The 18,558-nt window shown below is 40.8% G+C and overlaps 1 protein-coding gene across 3 annotated transcripts in view; it reads right to left on the reverse strand.

The window, feature by feature from the left end:
- Nucleotides 1-940: 940 nt before the first annotated feature.
- Nucleotides 941-18,558, reverse strand: part of FNIP2 (folliculin interacting protein 2) — a 97,313-nt gene continuing 79,695 nt past the window's right edge. Inside the window, exons 17-20 of one of the 3 annotated variants that reach the window (XM_084205278.1) lie at nucleotides 7,744-7,888; nucleotides 6,317-6,360; nucleotides 3,229-3,296; nucleotides 941-1,318 (exon numbers count right to left, since the gene is read on the reverse strand). In XM_084205278.1, coding sequence (XP_084061404.1) covers nucleotides 3,267-3,296; nucleotides 6,317-6,360; nucleotides 7,744-7,888 — 219 coding nt within the window. In that variant the 3' untranslated portion in view covers nucleotides 941-1,318; nucleotides 3,229-3,266. Of the gene's footprint in view, nucleotides 1,319-3,228; nucleotides 3,297-6,316; nucleotides 6,361-7,743; nucleotides 7,889-18,558 lie in introns of those variants that run through there. The other 2 variants (XM_084205279.1, XM_084205280.1) reach the window with 2 other exon arrangements.

The following is an 18,558-nucleotide window of genomic DNA, read 5'->3' on the forward strand; positions in this document are numbered from 1 at the left end:
AAGGTACTTGTTTCCATCTGTCTCCTGGAGATGGCATGGCAGCTGCAACAGATTCACGCAGTTAAACTCCAGCCCTCAGAATTGCCCCTCTGCTTCCCAGATCTCTCCTGGCACCTTCTTGGCAACCATAAAAAGATACTTCCACAACCATTCATGGAGGCAGACAGTTATAGGGGAACAGAGGCATTGGCCTGGTGAACCCCTCCAGAACTGACCTTGAGAACAGTAGCCATCCCCTTTGGACTGGGCAGAAGCCAATTTTGTTGGATTTTAAGTCAAAGATGAATTATTTTAGGCATGAGTAAGGCCACTGCCATGGGGAAATGATCTTATCCTTCAAATGAGATTAGCCTCTATGCTCTCTCTTTAGGGTGGCACCATTTCCAAGAATGACCCTCACCTTTTGGGATTTATACATGTCTGGGATTACTACCACTTGCAATTCCAGTTTTTGGTACCTTTTGCAGTATGATGAAGGACGTGTGAGTTTGCTTGTTCGTTTGTTTGGGTGGGTGGGTTTTGTCTGCTAATTTTTTACATAACATCCTCTGTTATTGTGGATATTTGTCATCCAGTAATCACTTATGTATGGGCACAATATGGAACAACCACTCTGCATCTCTGATCCAGAGGGTGGGATAGAGGACTAACACAGACCATAGTAAAATAATCCTTGAATATTTACCACAGGTTTTATGATCCTTTTATACTCATAAGATGTATGACATTCTAAAGGTTACAAAAGAGAACCTGGCCTGTACCATAAAGGAAAAATCATCCTTTGTTTTTTTCTTGAAGGAAAAATGGAAGAACTTTTGACTACTATAATGCATTTCACATATTTATTCAGAATTTGCCACTATTTGCACAGCTACATTTGGGAATATTTATCATTAAACTTCTGCTGTAGCTGCAGATGTATGCAAAGCAGCTTTAGCTAGTTAGATTAATACTAGAGAAACAGCACGTACTGTCCAAGTATTTACATGATCTCGGAGAGGAATTCACAGTCCACACAGTGTTCCCTTCAGCTGAGCTGATAAAGGTGCCCAAACAAAAGGAAAGGTGGCTGTGCTGCAGCAGCGCCCAGGAGGCCTGTGCTGCACACTGTGTGAGCACTGAACAAATCAGCAGCAACTCTTGAAGGTCAAGCATGTGTTTCTGAAGCTCTGGGACATCTACACAAACCTCCTCTGTGCTTGTGACCATGGTACAAGTCTCAGGAGTAAAAGTGGTGATGGGAGGTCTTCTGTCCTGGTACCCCCACTGGGAAGGTGTGCTCCAGATGTCACGTCAACATCTGCCCCAGCTTCTCCTTCTGTGAAAAGAGACACAGAACTAGCAACTAAACTTCTTAGGTATTCTGAGATATAAAGAAGCACAGCAAAGGGCTGTTTCTAGTAACAGCAGCAGCATTTTGAGTTTTGTTGTTTGCTTGTTTTTTTTTTTTTAACAGAAAATGAACCACAGAGAGAAACAGTGAAATTGGATCTTTTGCACATCAGGATGTGTGCTGGAAGAGGCTGGTTCAGTGGGACTGTACAAAGCACACAGCAGAGCTTCAGTCCTGGTGTGCTCTGGGACAGGCTGCCAGCGTGGAGAGGTGCTCTGTGTGGGTCTCAAATTGCACCTGCTGCACAGTGGCAAAAGTATCAGAGAGACTAAAGCCAGTGTTGTTTTAGATAGATGACACTTTCTGAATAATGTATAGGTTAAAAAATGCACTCCGCTCCTTTCCAAATAGTCACCCATGAACCAATATAGGCAGGCTATACATAGGAGCCATTTCAGCTGTTGAATGTATATCATTACAGTTTCATGATCTATATATTTGGTGTCACGTGTATTTCAAATAATATATTTCAGTAAACAACATCCCAAATAAGGAAAAAAAATATTTCATTCTTACTCATTGCCTTTGAAATTTAAATTACTGAACAAATTAAAGCCCAAACTTACATTTCATTGTTTTACACTTAAGCCAATATATTTCCTAAGAGAAAGCATAAGCTTATTCTTCCTGAAATAACTATAATTGCATTATTTAAAATAATCTTTTGAGGTTTCTACCCAAATATTACATGATTGTGCCAAAGTATCAAAAGTAGAAACTGTCTAAAAGTCAAATATGGATGGGATTGCTATTTATTCAAAGCTGGCCAAGTCTTTAAAATGATATAATTCATACATATTAATGATAGATAGCCAGATGATCATTATTATCCAACAATACTGCTTTTCACAAAACACTCAATGATAAAGTTACCTAATAGATCATGCAGAATGATAAATAAAACATGTAAAGCTCTGCTAGGAAAATGAAAAACATAGGAGATAGGAATTTTATTCCTGCACCAGGATATAAAATATTTATATGAGAAAAAAAAAAAAAGTTGTTAACATTGTTATTATGACCTTTGGCTCTCAGTGAGCTATTTTCAGTACTAGGATTCTATGCTAATTGCCTAATTTTCACTGGCTGCCGTCAGAAATCTTTTCATTTTTTAAAGTCAGATATATTCTATATTCTATATTCTTAAAGCATTTGTCTTCAGCTTGTACTAGCTACTTCAAAAAATATGAATACATTTATAACTGTTGGCATTACTGGAGGGCATTATCCTACAAATTAATTTTACAGCTGGTAGCATTTTTCCATAATGAATTATTGATTAATTATTCCAGATATTGCCCGTCCTCGCTGCAGCACCAAGCACTGCTCACTGCACTGCTAAGTCAGCCCATGCTAGAGCTGTTCCTTGGACCGAGTCCCCAAACACCACATTCCTGTCAGTTTTCACCTCTTTACTCTTGTCACCATCTTCCACAGAAATCATCCACGCTCCTCCCTGCTTAACACACTGTGGTGAATCACAAACACGTTCCAACATAATACTGCCAGCACTTATTAGAAGAGCATTTGCATTTACATTGCTTCCTAACAACCTTTATGAATTATTGCTCTGCCCTGAAATTAATAGTCATTGTGGATAATGTTTATGTGGCTCAGCCTTCTTCATCCTTCAGTCGCCATTTAGATCTGTTCAAAGCATATGGGGATGTGTGGGTGTGTACTTCAGTGAATGTTTCTCTGCTGTGCATACATATCCTGGCAAAGCATATTCACACCTATATCATAATGTGACAAGTACTAGGTACCAATTTAAATGGATGGAATGAGCTTTAAGTTCAGTGAATCCTATAAAAGTTGGTACTTTTGTTACTTACAAATTAGTGATACCAGACTCCATCGATTTTTGTTCCATCTATTCTTCCAGGAAGAAACCATCCAGTATCTGGAATGAAAGAGTTTTAAAATCCAGTTTTATGCTGTCCAAAGAAAGCATATTCCAGGCAAATGGACACTGAGTTAAGCTACCAAGGTGATCTAAGCTTATGGTGAAACTGTTATGATCATTCTGGACAATTTAATGACAATATGCCTGACCTTCTGTGTGCAGAGCTCCTCACTGAACCTGTATTCAAATATTCTTAATAGACAGGTCATAAAAAATGACACACTTCAGGTTCAAAACACTATTATGACCAAATGTGTTTCATAGATTCCACAGTCTCTGTTAATGTCCCAGCGAAAATTAAGACTTTCTATTCCTTTCCTTTCATAATGAACTTAATACAAAGAGATCCCTATTTCCACTGTAACCTTCAGCTTCTGTACAAATGCATAATGATAAATTCAAGGATAAAATTCACTTGTCCTCCAGTAACACAAGAAATCCTCCAGTAGCACAAAAACAGAGACGTGAAGGACCAGACAAAAACAAGCAGTACCGCGCTCTTAAGCAGTCGCTAGCTCTGAGGTAGAAGTTTACACAATGTATTCCCTGTGTTTCTTGGATCTAAGACAGACAGCAACAGCTTATCACTTTCCCTCCGGGTTTTTATGTTAATTTTGTTATTTGTTTCATTTATGTAACAGATACTCGTAATACTCCTTAAACATTCAGCAGCTATCTGTGACAAACACTATCTTCCTACTCCTGCAACAACTGATTTGCGCTGAGAACGTGCACCATTGCCTTCTCGTGCAGAAGAACATGGGAACGCACTGCCTGTTTCGCTTTTCCTTTCTAGAAAAAAATTAAAATAAGAAGATAAAGCCTCTGTCTTTGTTGCTGTGCTTAGCAGAGCAAGTAGCAGAGGGAAGTTGCAGATGAAGATCTGTAGCCAACCAAATATATCTTGTAAATAAGTTTTCTAGGTCAGGAAGAGAAACTGACATGTGGGAAGTAATTGGACAGAAAGAGGTAGTTGAGATTAACGCTTTGTGGCAAATAGATGACTCTCTGGAAGACGAAACTTTTGAAAAATAAAGGAACTCTCAAAGATTTTGTTGGAGGAAGCCATTTGCCAAGAATTTTCCTTCTTTTTTTATTAGCCACTTACAAGACTACTGGCATGTGCTGGCACCCGACTGGCATGACAAGAGCCTTGTGCACTGCCACTGTAGCCACACTCCTGCTATCCATATTTAAATTTTATCTCTCTTCCTTCAGCTCAAGCTAGCTGGAATGGAGACTGACTTGTGTATTTAGTCTTTGGGATAAGGAAGTCTTGAAATACTTCACAAGTACCCTCCTGCAAATAAACTGGAGGGTGGAGATTGGCATCCACATGTTCTTGTTTGTGCGTGAGCAGCATTCACACATGAGGAAGCAGATTCTTCAGCGGGAGAAGAGCTGGTGTGGCTCATTCTTCTGTTCAGTGCTTCTTTGTTTTACAGCCCAGGTCCTCCTCTGATTAAAGCCCCTGTCTTTCAATGAGACCAACAAAATCCTGCTAGTTTAACACAGCTAAGCACCCTCTCCCTGTCTCTGATCCCTGCTGGGCTTTTAGGGAGTTCTCACAGGGCTGCAGCAGAGGATGGTCTCCAGCTAAAAAAAATAATGCACTGCTTGAAGTTCCCAGAGAGAGACAGACACCTCTCTAAGGTGCACTCAGCTGTGCCCTGGGAAGAGCCGCATGACGAACAACAAAACAACCCTGCCCCTGTTTGCCCAATGGCGACATCTGCGCCTCGTTAGCGACACACGAACTGTTCCAACAGCTCTTCTCTCAGGTGGAAGTGAGCTGTGTAACTTCATTCCGTTGATGTGAGTAGCTAACAATGTTGCCTCGAGCATTTGCATTACTACCGCATTCAGGTATGAGCTTAGATTCCTCTTGCTATGGAGCAGAGGAGTTGAAGCACAGGAGAAAATTTCAGCTTTAATTAATCTGTCTTGGTCCCTTGTGTTACAAAAACATTCTCAATGCTCCAGAAGTCAAGTATTCATCTGGATACTTTGTTTATTTTCAAACAGACTTTCTGAAGTTTTATTTGAAGTACCTGTAATCCCACACTCACCAATATATATATTGGTGAGTGTGGGATTACAGGTACTTCAAATAAAACTATACTCCCAGTGAGGGTCCCCCTCACCTTATATGTAAATTTCTGACCCTGATAGTGGGTTCATACTCCTGGTCAATAAAAATACAACCAATTAAAACCACATATAGCAGACCTTCAAAGTACAAAGAGGAGCCTTCCAAGCAAAAATATATATATTTTTTTTAAACTATCAATAATGCTACAGCTATTCAGTTCATTTGAATTTGGAGACCAATACTGAAATTAGGGGAAGTATTTTCCTACTGTGGTTAGATCTTAAAAGATTTGTGCTAGTGGGAATTAAGTTGCACTTCACTTTGTGGGAGCCTCAAACCTGAAGGTCCCAAGGCTAATTTGTGGAAAATAAGAAAGGAATTTGTAGGTGGATGAAGATGTGATGGCATTTGAGAAAAACTGGACTAGAGTGGCCTGAACGCATTCTGCAGTGCAGTGCTTGCAGATCTTTCCTTCAGCAAATTTTAAAGAGAAATAAAAGTACTGAAGATATCCAAAGCAATGTATAGCTTTGAGCTATTTGTTAAAATACCTCACAGTATGACCACGTGTGCCTTTTCTTCAAAACTATACAGGTAAGTCATGGCCCTGAAAAAGTATCTCTTAACCTTAACCCAAATGATTAAGGTTAAATCATATGGTATCTCCATCTTCTAGCAGGCATTTGTAACTCTTTTGAAAGCAACTGAAAATACTTAATTGGCCTAGATGCACTCACTTGCACAATTATAAAGTGAAATCAGGTAGCTGGCATTAAAGGCTAAGGATGTAGGAACCATAAAAATGTGATAACTTGTTCCACTTGTAATTTCCCTTAAGAAAAATTTCACTAATTTATGTGCCCATCATTTCCCTGAATTTACCTGAAATACTGTATAGTAGTCATAAAACCAGAAAATGACTCACTTTTCCCTTTTCTCCTGAGTACTTTGTGGGGCCAGATACCTCTCCTAGGGAAACAAGAGGGAGATAAGATGGAATATCAAAGTATTCTGGGGGAAAGAAAAAAGCATGACTAGTTTGTACCATTCCAAGCCTTCACCCTGCTGTATGCAGCACCAACCATGCAGTCCTATGTGACACACCAGAGGGTTCAGTTACACTCTGCATCTTTCCTGAGATGCTGCAGAGTCCTTCATTCTATTGGCACAACTATGCAAGTATTCACTCTGTGAAAAAAAAACCCCCAATAATCTGGAAGAAAGCAAAGCTGCATCAAAAAATAGGGAAGAGGGAACAGAATTAAAACATACACTTGCTTTAGCCTGTCGAGCTTTAGCCTCCTCAGGGCTTGGGCTGGGCAGGCTCTTTGCAGTCTGTTTACCCAGAAAGCATGAGGTGGGTGCATGTCTGTGGAGCAAACCCTTGTGCAGTCCCCTAGCAAGCCCCTGCTGGTTTATTCAGAAGAGCCTCACCATCTCACAGCCTTATCAACTATTCCTCATGGGGCCAAGTTGGCTCCTGCTTTCCAAGCCAATTTTCCCAGCTACCTCTGCAAGCCCTAAGGGCCACTGAGGCTACAAAGACCTTAAATGATGATTATCAGGCAGCCTTCGAGGTCTTGCCCACCTAGTTTAGAAACCACACCCCAGAGTGGCCCTGGCCAGGTTACGTGTGCTGGTCAAGGCTGGAAACTTCCACTGGCTTGCCTGTGCAAGGTAAAGCATGTCAGCACAGTCATGCTCAGTGCAAATACATAATTATAAAGATATCTTTTGCTGCTACAGCTTATTTCAGCCTCCTCACTAAGATGAGGTACAATATTACAAGAACTTTCAGTGGAAGGGAGTTCATACTGGGACTGTTCAGGTTACTGGAGCTGTTTTAATTATAATCATGAAGTCAAAGCAGAGGAAAAATATAATCCTGCACTGTCCTTTCAACTGAGAAGGCATTTTTCATCATTCTTCCTATAATCATTTCCCTCTGTTTTGAAGTATGGTTTGAGGCAAGTGCTCCAAATCTTCTATCAAATTTGAGTCTCTTTGACGATCCCTGTAGGCTCCAGTTCTGCTGGATTAATTGAAGCTTAGTGCAGTAGCATATTTGGCCTCATAAATTTTAGAAGTGCTGCATTTTTATCTAGTAGTACTATAACCTGAGATACATTTTAATTTTTGATGTCACTAATCACTTCTTTCATGGGGGAAGGCATGTTGCCATGGCGAAGTCTTTTAACTTATTATTTTCATAGGAACACATCACAGGAGAACATTAGGAAAGTGTAAATAATTCCTTCCTTTACAATGCTCACTGTGCCATTCATCTTTGAACAAGTTACTAACATGTGTCCCTCCTTGTTATAACACACATAACAAAACTCGGGCACCTACCTTGTGGGGGTGTTTTGAGGGCTGGAGCTTGTAAAGTCCTTTTGAGGATGAAAAGCATTATAGGAGTATTGAGCACTAATCTCAGCCATGTGGACAAGCCGCGCACATTCGAAGTAAAAACCTTTCTAATGACATCCATCTGCATCTTGAATACAAGAAAGAAATTGTAAGACAGCCTGTCAATGATCAAGGCTTTTTCATGCAGCTCACCCTACTGTTTGGCAGCTGGCCAGCTCAGAGAGCCTACAGAGGAAAATGGCTCCGAAGGAAAAAATGTGCATGTTAAGCAGAGGACAGCTTTTGTGAAGGGTGAGAAAAAACAAGACAAATACCCTTGAATACCAAAGTGCTCTTGGTACATGAAGGAATGAAGTGAGACAAACTGTAAGGAAGAAACCACAGTAGGAGAAGCAGGAGCCTTCTCTTCTCACTAAAGATAACTCAAGCCTGTTTGCACTAACTGGTGAGATAAAACACATTCCCACTTAAGGACCAAGACTGCTTTACATTAAGGATGTTTCTTTGGAGAGAGGCTAGGAGAAGCCAGGGAAGGATTTATTTGGAACTGCAGCACCTGAACTAACCAAGAATGCATGTCAGCCTTCAAAACTCTATTAATGACATCATAAAGTCTTTCAAAATAGTTTGTGAGGCAGTGCAGTAGGATCTGAGCATGCTGAGGGGATCTGAGCAGCTCTTCTTCAGAGGGAGTGATTTTTCTCCAGTGGGACTTATCTCACTGACAAAGGCACTTTAGCTCAGGGCACTGGCTCCCTTCTGTTACAAGCCCTGTGCAGAGTCATCAGCAAATTCTTTTGCCTGATATATATACATATACACACACATATATGTATCCAATGTCAGAATTAGCCCCCTTACTTCCTCTCACCAGTCATCTACAGATTCATTTCACTCAAGCTGTGCTCCAGCTGTACAGCATTGCAGTGCTGCAACAAACATATGGAGTTTCAGCCAATAGTCCTCCTTCACTTCCTACAGGCTTTTAGTCTCTCTCTTTCCCTGCAATGCTTTGTGCCCTACCTCAGATGCAGCAGCCTTTAACTAAAGTAAAATATGGAGGAATTAAATTAATGACAAAATAATCTTAATCTATCATCCTACCTTTAGAGAATTTTGTGAGGAAATATTTCCAGTCCTCCATTAAAATCTTTACCTGCTAGAGATTCCTCCTCTAATAAATCATGATTTACATTTAGATAGTACCTTTTATTCTGACAGCTTCTCTTTACTGAAAAGTTGATTCCAGTCATGACTCCTGTGTAGCCTTTAATTCAAATTCCTGCCATTTAGAAAGAGCCCAAAACTAAATATTTAAGCAGCTTTTAATTCACATTATCTTGCCACAGATCAATTTAGCACAACTCATCAACTGCTAACATGATCAATAATTAATGTGGCTGCAGGTCATCTACTTCAGAGTTCTGTTAGTCTTTGTTATGCCTTCCTGCAGGTTGCTCCATGAGAGCAGGCCAGCTCTTCCACGGCTCCCTGGAGTGAAATCCATAGAGGAGCTCAGCCCGCTGAAAAAAGAAATGAAAAAACCCAAGGAACAAAACCAATTTAAAAAAACCCCAAACCCCACACCAAAGCAAAAGGCTTCAAATATGCTCTCAGAAATGTTCAGGATCCGACAGATGAGCCCTGGTGAATTTTCCTACTGTGGTGTATTGTGTTACTAATCCCAACATTTGATTTCCTGACCTCCCCCCCTCCACAGCAGGGATGGCAGAGGAGCACATGTCCACATCTCAGCTGTTCCAGTACAGGGCCTGGCATCTTGAGCCAAAGTCTTTGCAGCTGAAATTGAGATGCCACACTGTGGACTGAAACAAAATTATTCACCTAGGTGGGGGATATCTGCTGTTCATTTTGAAGCTCTTTTAAAATAACATGAGCAAGCAAGCCTACACAGATAGAAAAAGCAGACCATGTGCTGCATCATGTCTCCCTCCATCTCTGAAACAGACCTCTCCAGCCAGACAGATTATTTGTTAGGCCTGAGGAAGCCCTCATGTCCACCATGGCTGCCTCAAAACTGCATTTACTTCTGCAATGGGTTTTCCTGACTTTGCTGGTCTCGCTGCTGCTGAAAAGTTTGAAATCATGTGATTTAATCTGCAGTACAATGACACAGCAGCTGTATTTTCCCATCTTCTCTCTTTCTGTCATTTATTAGGCATTTTCTACACAATTTACAAGCACGCCAAGTAGAAGAGTGATCTTTTACTTTGAGAATTGTGGACCACCATCAGTCGTGAAAGAAATTTGCACAGCATAAACACAGACAACAAAAACAAAGGTTGTCCCCCCTTCTTGTGTGCAAATCAGCAGCAACATGAACACACCTAACAAGCGTGGCATCACTTGTGTAAGTGGTCCCTTCTCCAAGTGGACTGCTATTTTCAATGGCTACATTATTCCAGAAGACAAGGGCTTGAGGAGCCAGCCTTTGAGCCCACCTGTGCTTGCTCTCTGCAAGGCAGCCCAGCCCAGCCCTGCAGTGACAGCAGGAGGCTGTGACCAGCCCCTGGATGTGCCTGGCAGAGGCTGCCTGCTCTCCCAGCCCTGCATGACAGAGCACGGAAAAATGTGGCTTGTGGGAAAGCAAAGGGAGGAGGAGTGAGAATGGGAGACCAAACTCCCATTTGAGAGGAAGAGGAAGAGAGACTTCCCATTTGGGAAGAGGAAGAGAGACTGAGGCGAGTCATACAGGGAGGAGCAGCTGAAGGGTCAAGAGAAGACAGCAGCAAAATGTTGATGAACAAGTAACCCTTGGTGATTCAAAGCCAGTGTCCACCAGCTCAGCTCTTACTCAGAAGATCAGCATGTGCCAGTGGGCATGCACAGGCAGGCACTGCCAGTCAAATGCTCTGAAAGTGCCCCATAGGAATGTCTGGGAAAAAGAAAACTATTAAAATGGAAATAAAGACACTTCACTACAAAAATCAGACCTGCCACATATGTTTAACTAGAGTGTGAGGAACGCTGATATTCTTGATCATTCATTAATGAGAAATTTATTTCAGATGTGGTTGGAAATATACTGGAAATCTCTTGCTGAGCATTTTTGATATTATATGTAGTATTGCTGGTGCATTGAGGACTTCTATTGTGTCATACCAGTCCTTTTAGAATCACACACACAGAAGTGGCTCGTGCCCTAAGGTGGTTACAAGTGAAAAAAAATCAGGAGACAACAGATGGAACCAGCAGCTGGAGGATTGGCAGAAATCAAGGCATCTCTGACAGGCATGCCAGACAGATTGTTGTTTGGGGCTCCTTTGTTCCATATCTTTTGCCAGCACCAAAAAAACCAAATCTCAACAAAATTACTTGGTGAACCATAGAAAAAGCAACTCTAGAAAAAGACCTGAGTGTCCTCAGATCAATTTCATGCACTGGAAGACCCTGAAGAGCCACAGGTGCTGCCCAGGATCCACCTTTTTGGACAAAGACCCCCTGAAGCAGCAAATAGCAGCTGAAACCCAGGAAGTCAGGCTCCCTACAACTCCAGTTTCCTGGAGACAAATAATTCCATTGTCAGTGGGCAGCATCCAGCACACTTATGAAATGCAGGGAAACAAATGTGGGCCCCACTTGGAGCCAGGTCTCCAAGGGCACCTGCAGGGGCTGCTCCCCCTGTGCTGCCACCCTGCCACGGAGCATCACGGGGAGACACACGGGGAGCAGGGGATGGTGCCGGGGTCTGGAGCCCTTTGCACAGCAGGGATGATGCTCCAGCCTGGAGCAGGGATGCAGGACTGTCCCTGTGTTCCTGCACGTGCCAGGGATACAGGGACACAGGGCAAGGGCAGCATCACTGTGTGCCTGCACTGCCAGTGTGTGTGCAGTGGGTAAACATGACAGGGTGGGGATTACAGCACAGGCAGCACAGCAAAGAAAGATGAAGCAATCACATGAAATGTATGTTAAGTGGCACCACAGTCTTTGTTTCATGACAGACTGATGCCTAAAAAGAAAAAAAACATAAATTTGATGTTCTCATTTTTCATATCAAGTATCTGGGTATTTTTCAGCCACAAGGGACTATTTATTGTGTGCTAGGCACATAAAGACATGCACACCTAGGAACAGTAACATGAACTGGATGTTTTTTCAATGTGGAAGCCTTTATGCCTTGCCCAGCTGTTCTCATTCATTACTGAGAAGCATGCCCTGCACCTCCATCTTCAAGAAAAAACCCTGGCAGTGCTCAAGGAGAAAATGAGGTTCTGCTCCAGGGGCTGAATGAAAACCTCCTGCTGGGCATCAGCAAGGATTTCTCAGGCTTTCTAGTTAAAAGCAGCTTCAGAGGTGTTATCCTACTACAGTTCCATTTGAATTTCAAATGTACAAGTGTAAACGAGCAGAACCCAGAATATAATTGATGGGCTAACAGAAATATGTACCTTTATTTAAAGAATTTGTATGTGTTTTGGAAACTGCTTTCATATTATAGTAATGGTCTGTGTATAGACACATGCTCAACAATGATTTTATTTAGAAACTGATACATTTCAGTGTACTTATAACTTGTAAGAATTAAACAAGGATTGCACAAATTGTATTTCAATAGTCTATTTCTTTCTTATATACATAAGAATATATAAAGAATATATTATATATTCTTACATAATATACAAGGAAATACTAAATTAGATATAAATTTTAATATGATAATATATAAAATCTATTTTTGTATTTATATACGTATAGTGTGTATATATATAAATTTTTTTATATTTACGTGGATAGTATAAATTGAGTCGCAATACAGTATATGTGCTCCAGCAGCACTGAACATATGAGTATGTGCTCTTCAAGCTATATACAGCAGTAGTTTCTACTATTGAGGTACAAGTCACAGGGACATAAAATCAGTAGTTTGGGGTCAGATGAAAAATTCCTGCCATCTAATATCCTTGCCAGAATTGCTCTTAAGTCTCATTCACAGGTTTTTGCCTTGCAACTCCTTTGAGCCAAAAGGTGACTCGGTTTAGCTATGAGCTGTGTGAAAAAAAATTCCTTTTGATATTTAAATATGTTTCTAGGAATTTAATTCTAGGTTTTGGCTTATGAACTGTTGCAACTGCTCCTTATTCATCTTCAGAAAGATCATTATTTAGGAGCTCTCTACCACACCCCTTTCAGTCCTTTCTGAGAGAGAACAGGACATTTCTGTCAACTTCCTGAAGAGAAATGAAGTCAAATACATTGACTTTGATTCTAGATTACCATTAGTTTTCAGTTTTTAAGATTAACTGAATAGCACTGGTAGATAAGTACACCCACACCAACCCCGTTCTGTATCTTTTTTCCTTTTAGCAGATCATTTAATGAGATTGAGAAGAGTGGGGAATCAGAACTGCACAAGATAGTCAAGATATTGTTGCAGCACCAATATATTCAGTGGCATAATACCTGGAGGTTATACTGAATTGTCTGTTCACTAAAAGCCAACATGATACTGTCCCCACTCCGTGTCAGAAGGAGCACACAGTGGTGGAATTGCAGGGTATAAGTTGTATAAATAGCAGTCAGAGATGAAAACAGCTTGTCAGTTGACCTACTCAACTCTTCTGCAGCATTGTTAATACCATTAAAAAAACTGAGCAAGTTCCAGGAAAAATGTCAAGTTGGATAACCTTATTTCAATCCAACTTCTGTGCTACATGCTGTCCTAAGAGGTTTTTCTGCCAAAGAGCTTTTCTCCCCTGCTTTCTATCTAATATCATGGTAAGGCTGCTGTTATTCTCAGTAGATGGTGGATTACACTCTCTTAGGGGCATAGGTTTTCTGTAGAAAGCACTTTTCCTGAGAAACTTATCTAGGGAAGTGCTTTGGACTCTTCTTGCTGACTGTCTTTAATCCAATAATGTCACTACAGTATTGTGTGACACGGGCATCGCTCCTGTGAAAGATTTGTGCCAGGCAATTCTGAGACAAGAGGAACAGTCAAGGTTATTTTTAAAGCACCAGAAGTAACTTCATCTCGGCAACATAATCACTAATGGAGAATGCACAGCTTGCTATTAGTGACACTGATACCTTGTAAAAGGAAAAGTAAAATTCACCTGATTATTTATAGAGTTCTGTTGCATGTAGTGAAGCAAGTGTGTTTTTGCAGATTTACAAGTTAGCAAGTGGTTCATAATTAGCATATTATTCATATGCAGCATAGGACTCTTTAGATAAAGAACCAAATATCTGTGCTCCAAGTTCCTAATATTCCAGATAGGTTTATGCTTACTGTTCCATTTCTAGTGGTTTAAAGATAAGAAGATTATTTTTTAAAATCCCTTAAATAATTCCTTAAAAATAAAATGGGATTTATTTACCCCATAATATCTGTGAGCTTCTGGGTTCTGATTGCAACAAAATATAGTATTCCCTTGTCAGGATCCAATTTTTAAAATAATAATGCACTCACATACCTCTACAGCTGTGTCCTAGAATTTCTACTGATCTCCTGATCCAGCTCACAACCCTAAGGTCAAAAGGGGCTTGACCTTCTCATACAGCTTCAGAAACCATCTTCTCAAGGAAGAAAAAATGGTAAACTAAGTAATAAACCTGACCAAGCTGGACTTATTCACTATATAATTTCTGTTTATCTCACAGGGCATTCTGATTAGCTGCTTGAAAGACTGTTAACAGCTGACAGGAAGGCAGAGCTTGTTTTTATTTCTTGTGCACTTTTCCAGCCTCAGACTCTTAATGGAATTTGGGAAAATAATGATAAGCTGAAAAAAGCAGAGTTAAATAGTGCTTGAAGCACAGTGCAGGTGATACATTGCAGTTACCTTTTGAAGATATCTAACTGGGGTATTAAAAGAACACTTCTTGTGTTTTAAGGGCCCCTTTTTCCTGTCTTCATAACATATATGTAAAAAAGGAAAGTGCTAAAGAAGAACCATGACTATACACGAGTCTGAGCCACAGTTCTATGCAAGTGCCACAGCTGATTTGTTATTTGTGATGTCAGAGTCTCCAGAAGTGTTATGCTGTAAGATCAAACCATCCTTCTGCAGCAGCCTTCACCTGCTGGCTGCTGCAGCCCTGGTTCACACCCAGAGCCCCCGGGTGCATCCAGCCCTGGCCATGCCGGGCGGGAGCAGAGCTCCGGCTGCAGCGCTCCTTGGGACAGCGCCAGCCCAGCGCTCCCACCTTCGGCCACTTGCTCTCCTCTCACGCTGTTTGCTTTGGCACAGCTGCTTCTTCCCAAGGCACCCCCTGGGGCCACGTGGAAAATGAGATCAGTGAACTAATCTGTGTTAAAAATAAACCAGGAAAAAACCCCAAAACCATTTTACCAGGTGGTTGAGGAGCAGTTGTTTCAGTGCCCTTGGCACCCCAGGTGGGCAGGTGGAGGGGCTGGAACTGGCACTGCTGCAGGAAACGCACATGGCATCCCATCCATGGCTGGGGCCTCAGGGCAGCTCTCAGAGGGGGGACTCCTACACCAAGCAGCTGAACTCTGCGACTGCAGGGGGGTATTCAGGAGGCTGAGATACCCTAGGTATCTTTTTCTCTAAAGATAGGCAGCAAACAAAGGGAGAAAACAGCAGAGAGATGCAGGAAATGTTGATGCTATGCTGTCCCTGATGAGTGGAGAGACATATTTGTATTTGGAGCAATGAAATTATAGTCTGTCAAAGAACAGCTTTTCATTATTTCTTAACTTTTTTGTTCAAAAGCTAATATTTAGCACTTTGTCTGGCTTGACTTACCAATTTTAAAACATAATATAAAACCCTCTCATTAGTGATTTAGAATCACAAGTCCTGGGGCTCTGTTTTCTGAGCAGCTCACTCTTCCTGCAAAATCACAGAGTACCTTCAGCTTGTGTGGAAATTAATAGGCTCTGTTGTAAACACATGTCTAGGGCCTGCTTATGCTTTTCATTAAGCCATCATGAAATAGCTATTGCTAGATATCACCAGCTGTGGCCATTTCATCCTGGAAAGCAATTGGGATGTTTCAGTTAAACTGGAACCAGGAACTACAGAAAAAGAAAAGTCCACACATGGAATTAATTTGAAAAGAGCTAATCAGAGAAATACCAAGTGCAACCCATGGTATTTGCTATATATTTATATGGTTTAAGTTAGGTTAAAGATGTTCATCTCAGGGTGACAAGGGCAATTTTAGCCTTTATTCTCTGAAACTTTACACAAAATATGCACAACTATATTCACCACGATTAGCAATCCCTACCACCAGCTTCAGCTGGTCACATTAATGCCATCTGGAAGTTACTATTTGGCCAGTAGAATGAACTATTTTTGTTGTTGTTGAGGGAGTAGGAGATTCCCTAAAGGGTGTTGTAAATTTAAGCAGTGGCTCTGTATTTAGCAATGATTTGGTTCTGTGCTTTTAAATATGCCCTCCCAGCATATGTGCTTACTGGGGAATAAGACTGCTCAGATTCATATGATTATTTGTTTACATTAGTATAAATACAATTTAATGTCCTAGCTTATAGCTAATATTTCAGGAGTAACAGTGAAACAAAAGGAAAACGAGTCTCAGTGTTATTGAAATAATTGTCATTCTTACTATCATCTCTTCCATTCATCATTCTGGGAACATACCCACAGCTTTCTCCAAAAGCTTGATCAAATAAATATGTCCTTCATGTGCCTGGAGAATCAGTGCATCTGGACCCAGCTAGGGAGCACACTGCAGAGATTTCAAGTCTGCACAGAGCGTGAGCTGCCAGCTCTGCCTCTCTTTATCTGACCAAGAATAGCCCAACGCTCAAACGCCTTTGCTAAGCCAAAACTGTTGGGAGGCAGTCAGTCCCTTGGGAATCCAGCCAGGGTTTTTCCCAGTGACAGATATATTCCATCTTCATCCTTATTAATGGAACATTTATAATTGATTTCCTTTTTTTACCCTTTCCCTTCCTTCTGCAAGGAAGAACAAAAGTCTAAACTTTGCTTTCTGTATGACAAACAGGAGGGAATTCCTTACAGAATGTTAATCACACAGTGGGAAGCACTGAGAGACTGCATGGCTTTCTATTAAATTATAATGCCATTACTACCAATTATTGAAACACAAGGTTTCTTCTGAAGCCCAGACAGAAAAATAACGCATGTAATTAGTGTGTATTCTTCTCTGAAAAGGTGAGTGTAGTTACAGGACAGTTCACACAACAGAGGTGGACAATAATAAACCTGATGGAAATCAACCTGTATTTTCTCTGGCAGCAAAGCTGGTTTTGGAGGCTCCTGCTTTCCATTATTGCACCTATGGCACATAATCACAAGGGCACTGCCTCTGCACTTGTGCTAATGTGATTGTTTTGAGGCTGTGCTGTAAACTGGATTAGTGAAACAATTTAAGGAAGATTTCCCCACAATCTCTAAATAACACTGAAAAATGCTATATATTAGCAAGACCCTTTAATGAAGAGGGCTTGGAACCAAGCTGTGCATCAGCTATTAACTCAGAGAAGTGCACTCAGGTAGTACCTGCTCCTCAGAGCTCAGCTGCTGATTAGAGGATGCTGGAAATATGGACATGATGTTAAGGGAAGCATTGCATGGTCTACTCAAATTTTAGCCCCATGCTGAAAAGGACTGAATCCAGTTTTAAAAGGTGCCCTTCCCTGTTAAAGCAACACAGACAAAGCAAAATTGTTGACCTTTACTGAGAGGCTGGTCTGACTCTGAACTGTGTTAGAGAGATCTTTGTCTTAATTGCCTCTGCACAATGTGATGGATTTTCAGTTAATATGCATCATGAAGAAATTGGCTTGGAAATTAAACCCTTGCCTAAGAACAGGAGTCAAGTATTATCCACTATGATTAACTGAGAAACTTAGAAACTATTCTGGTTCTAAAACGCTTCACAAATAAGTTCCTATCTGTTCCTGTTTTGCTTCACCCATATTCAAGCTTCACAGCTCCATGTGAAATCTCACCCTCCTGTTTTGCATTTCTGTTTTTATTTTCTGATAACTATGATAGTTTGGAGGATGATTTTTTTGTCCAGTGTCTGGATCAATACAGTTCTACTACCTAAAGCAATAGAGTAAATATCAGTAAACCAGCAGGGAATTGATTTAAATCTATAGCAGCAATGAAGTCATCTGGCATCATCAGCCGCTGCTCTGGTAGGAGACTTTTTCAGTACACTTCTAATGTTTTTCCTTTTAGCTAAAAATGTGGTTTGTGGCTTTTTCAGAGGCCTGAATCCACACTGTGCTTTACATTCTCTCTGTGTGACAAAGCTTTAGGGCAGTGCAGAAGGAACTCTGCTTGTTGTCCAAAGAAAGACCTGTGCTCCACTATATCAATGCAATATTTCTAGACCTTTGCATTTTTGTCACAATTTTTTCCTCCTCAGCTGGAAATCTGTGTGGGGTTTGTCTGGCTAAATTATATCCAAAGGCTGAATCATTATAAATTCCCAGTTATAGAAGTGATGATGGGAATGGTAACAAGATTGTGCCTCTCAGAGAATCATGATCTCAACAACTTGGTCATTCTAAATTAGGGATATCTCTTTTGAAGCTATTATCCATGTGCTTTGTAATAACCATTAAGGAAAAAAATCTGCCTTTGTGTGCTGTCAAGCTGCAACAGCCCTTAGTTTTGGCAGTAAAAATATCAATACTAATCTCAGGCTGTAAATTGACGCTACAGAGACTTTGGTGATTTATGAGTTCCCATAAGACTCTTGTCCTGTCAGAGCAGGACAGAGACACAGCTCACAATCACCAGCCCTCAGGTTAAGCTCTCTGTGTTGCTAAAAAAAAATCCCTTTATTTATTTATTTATTTAT

Source organism: Fringilla coelebs (genome assembly GCF_963513975.1).
Source record: "Fringilla coelebs genome assembly, chromosome: 4".
NCBI classification, from domain to species: domain Eukaryota; kingdom Metazoa; phylum Chordata; class Aves; order Passeriformes; family Fringillidae; genus Fringilla; species Fringilla coelebs.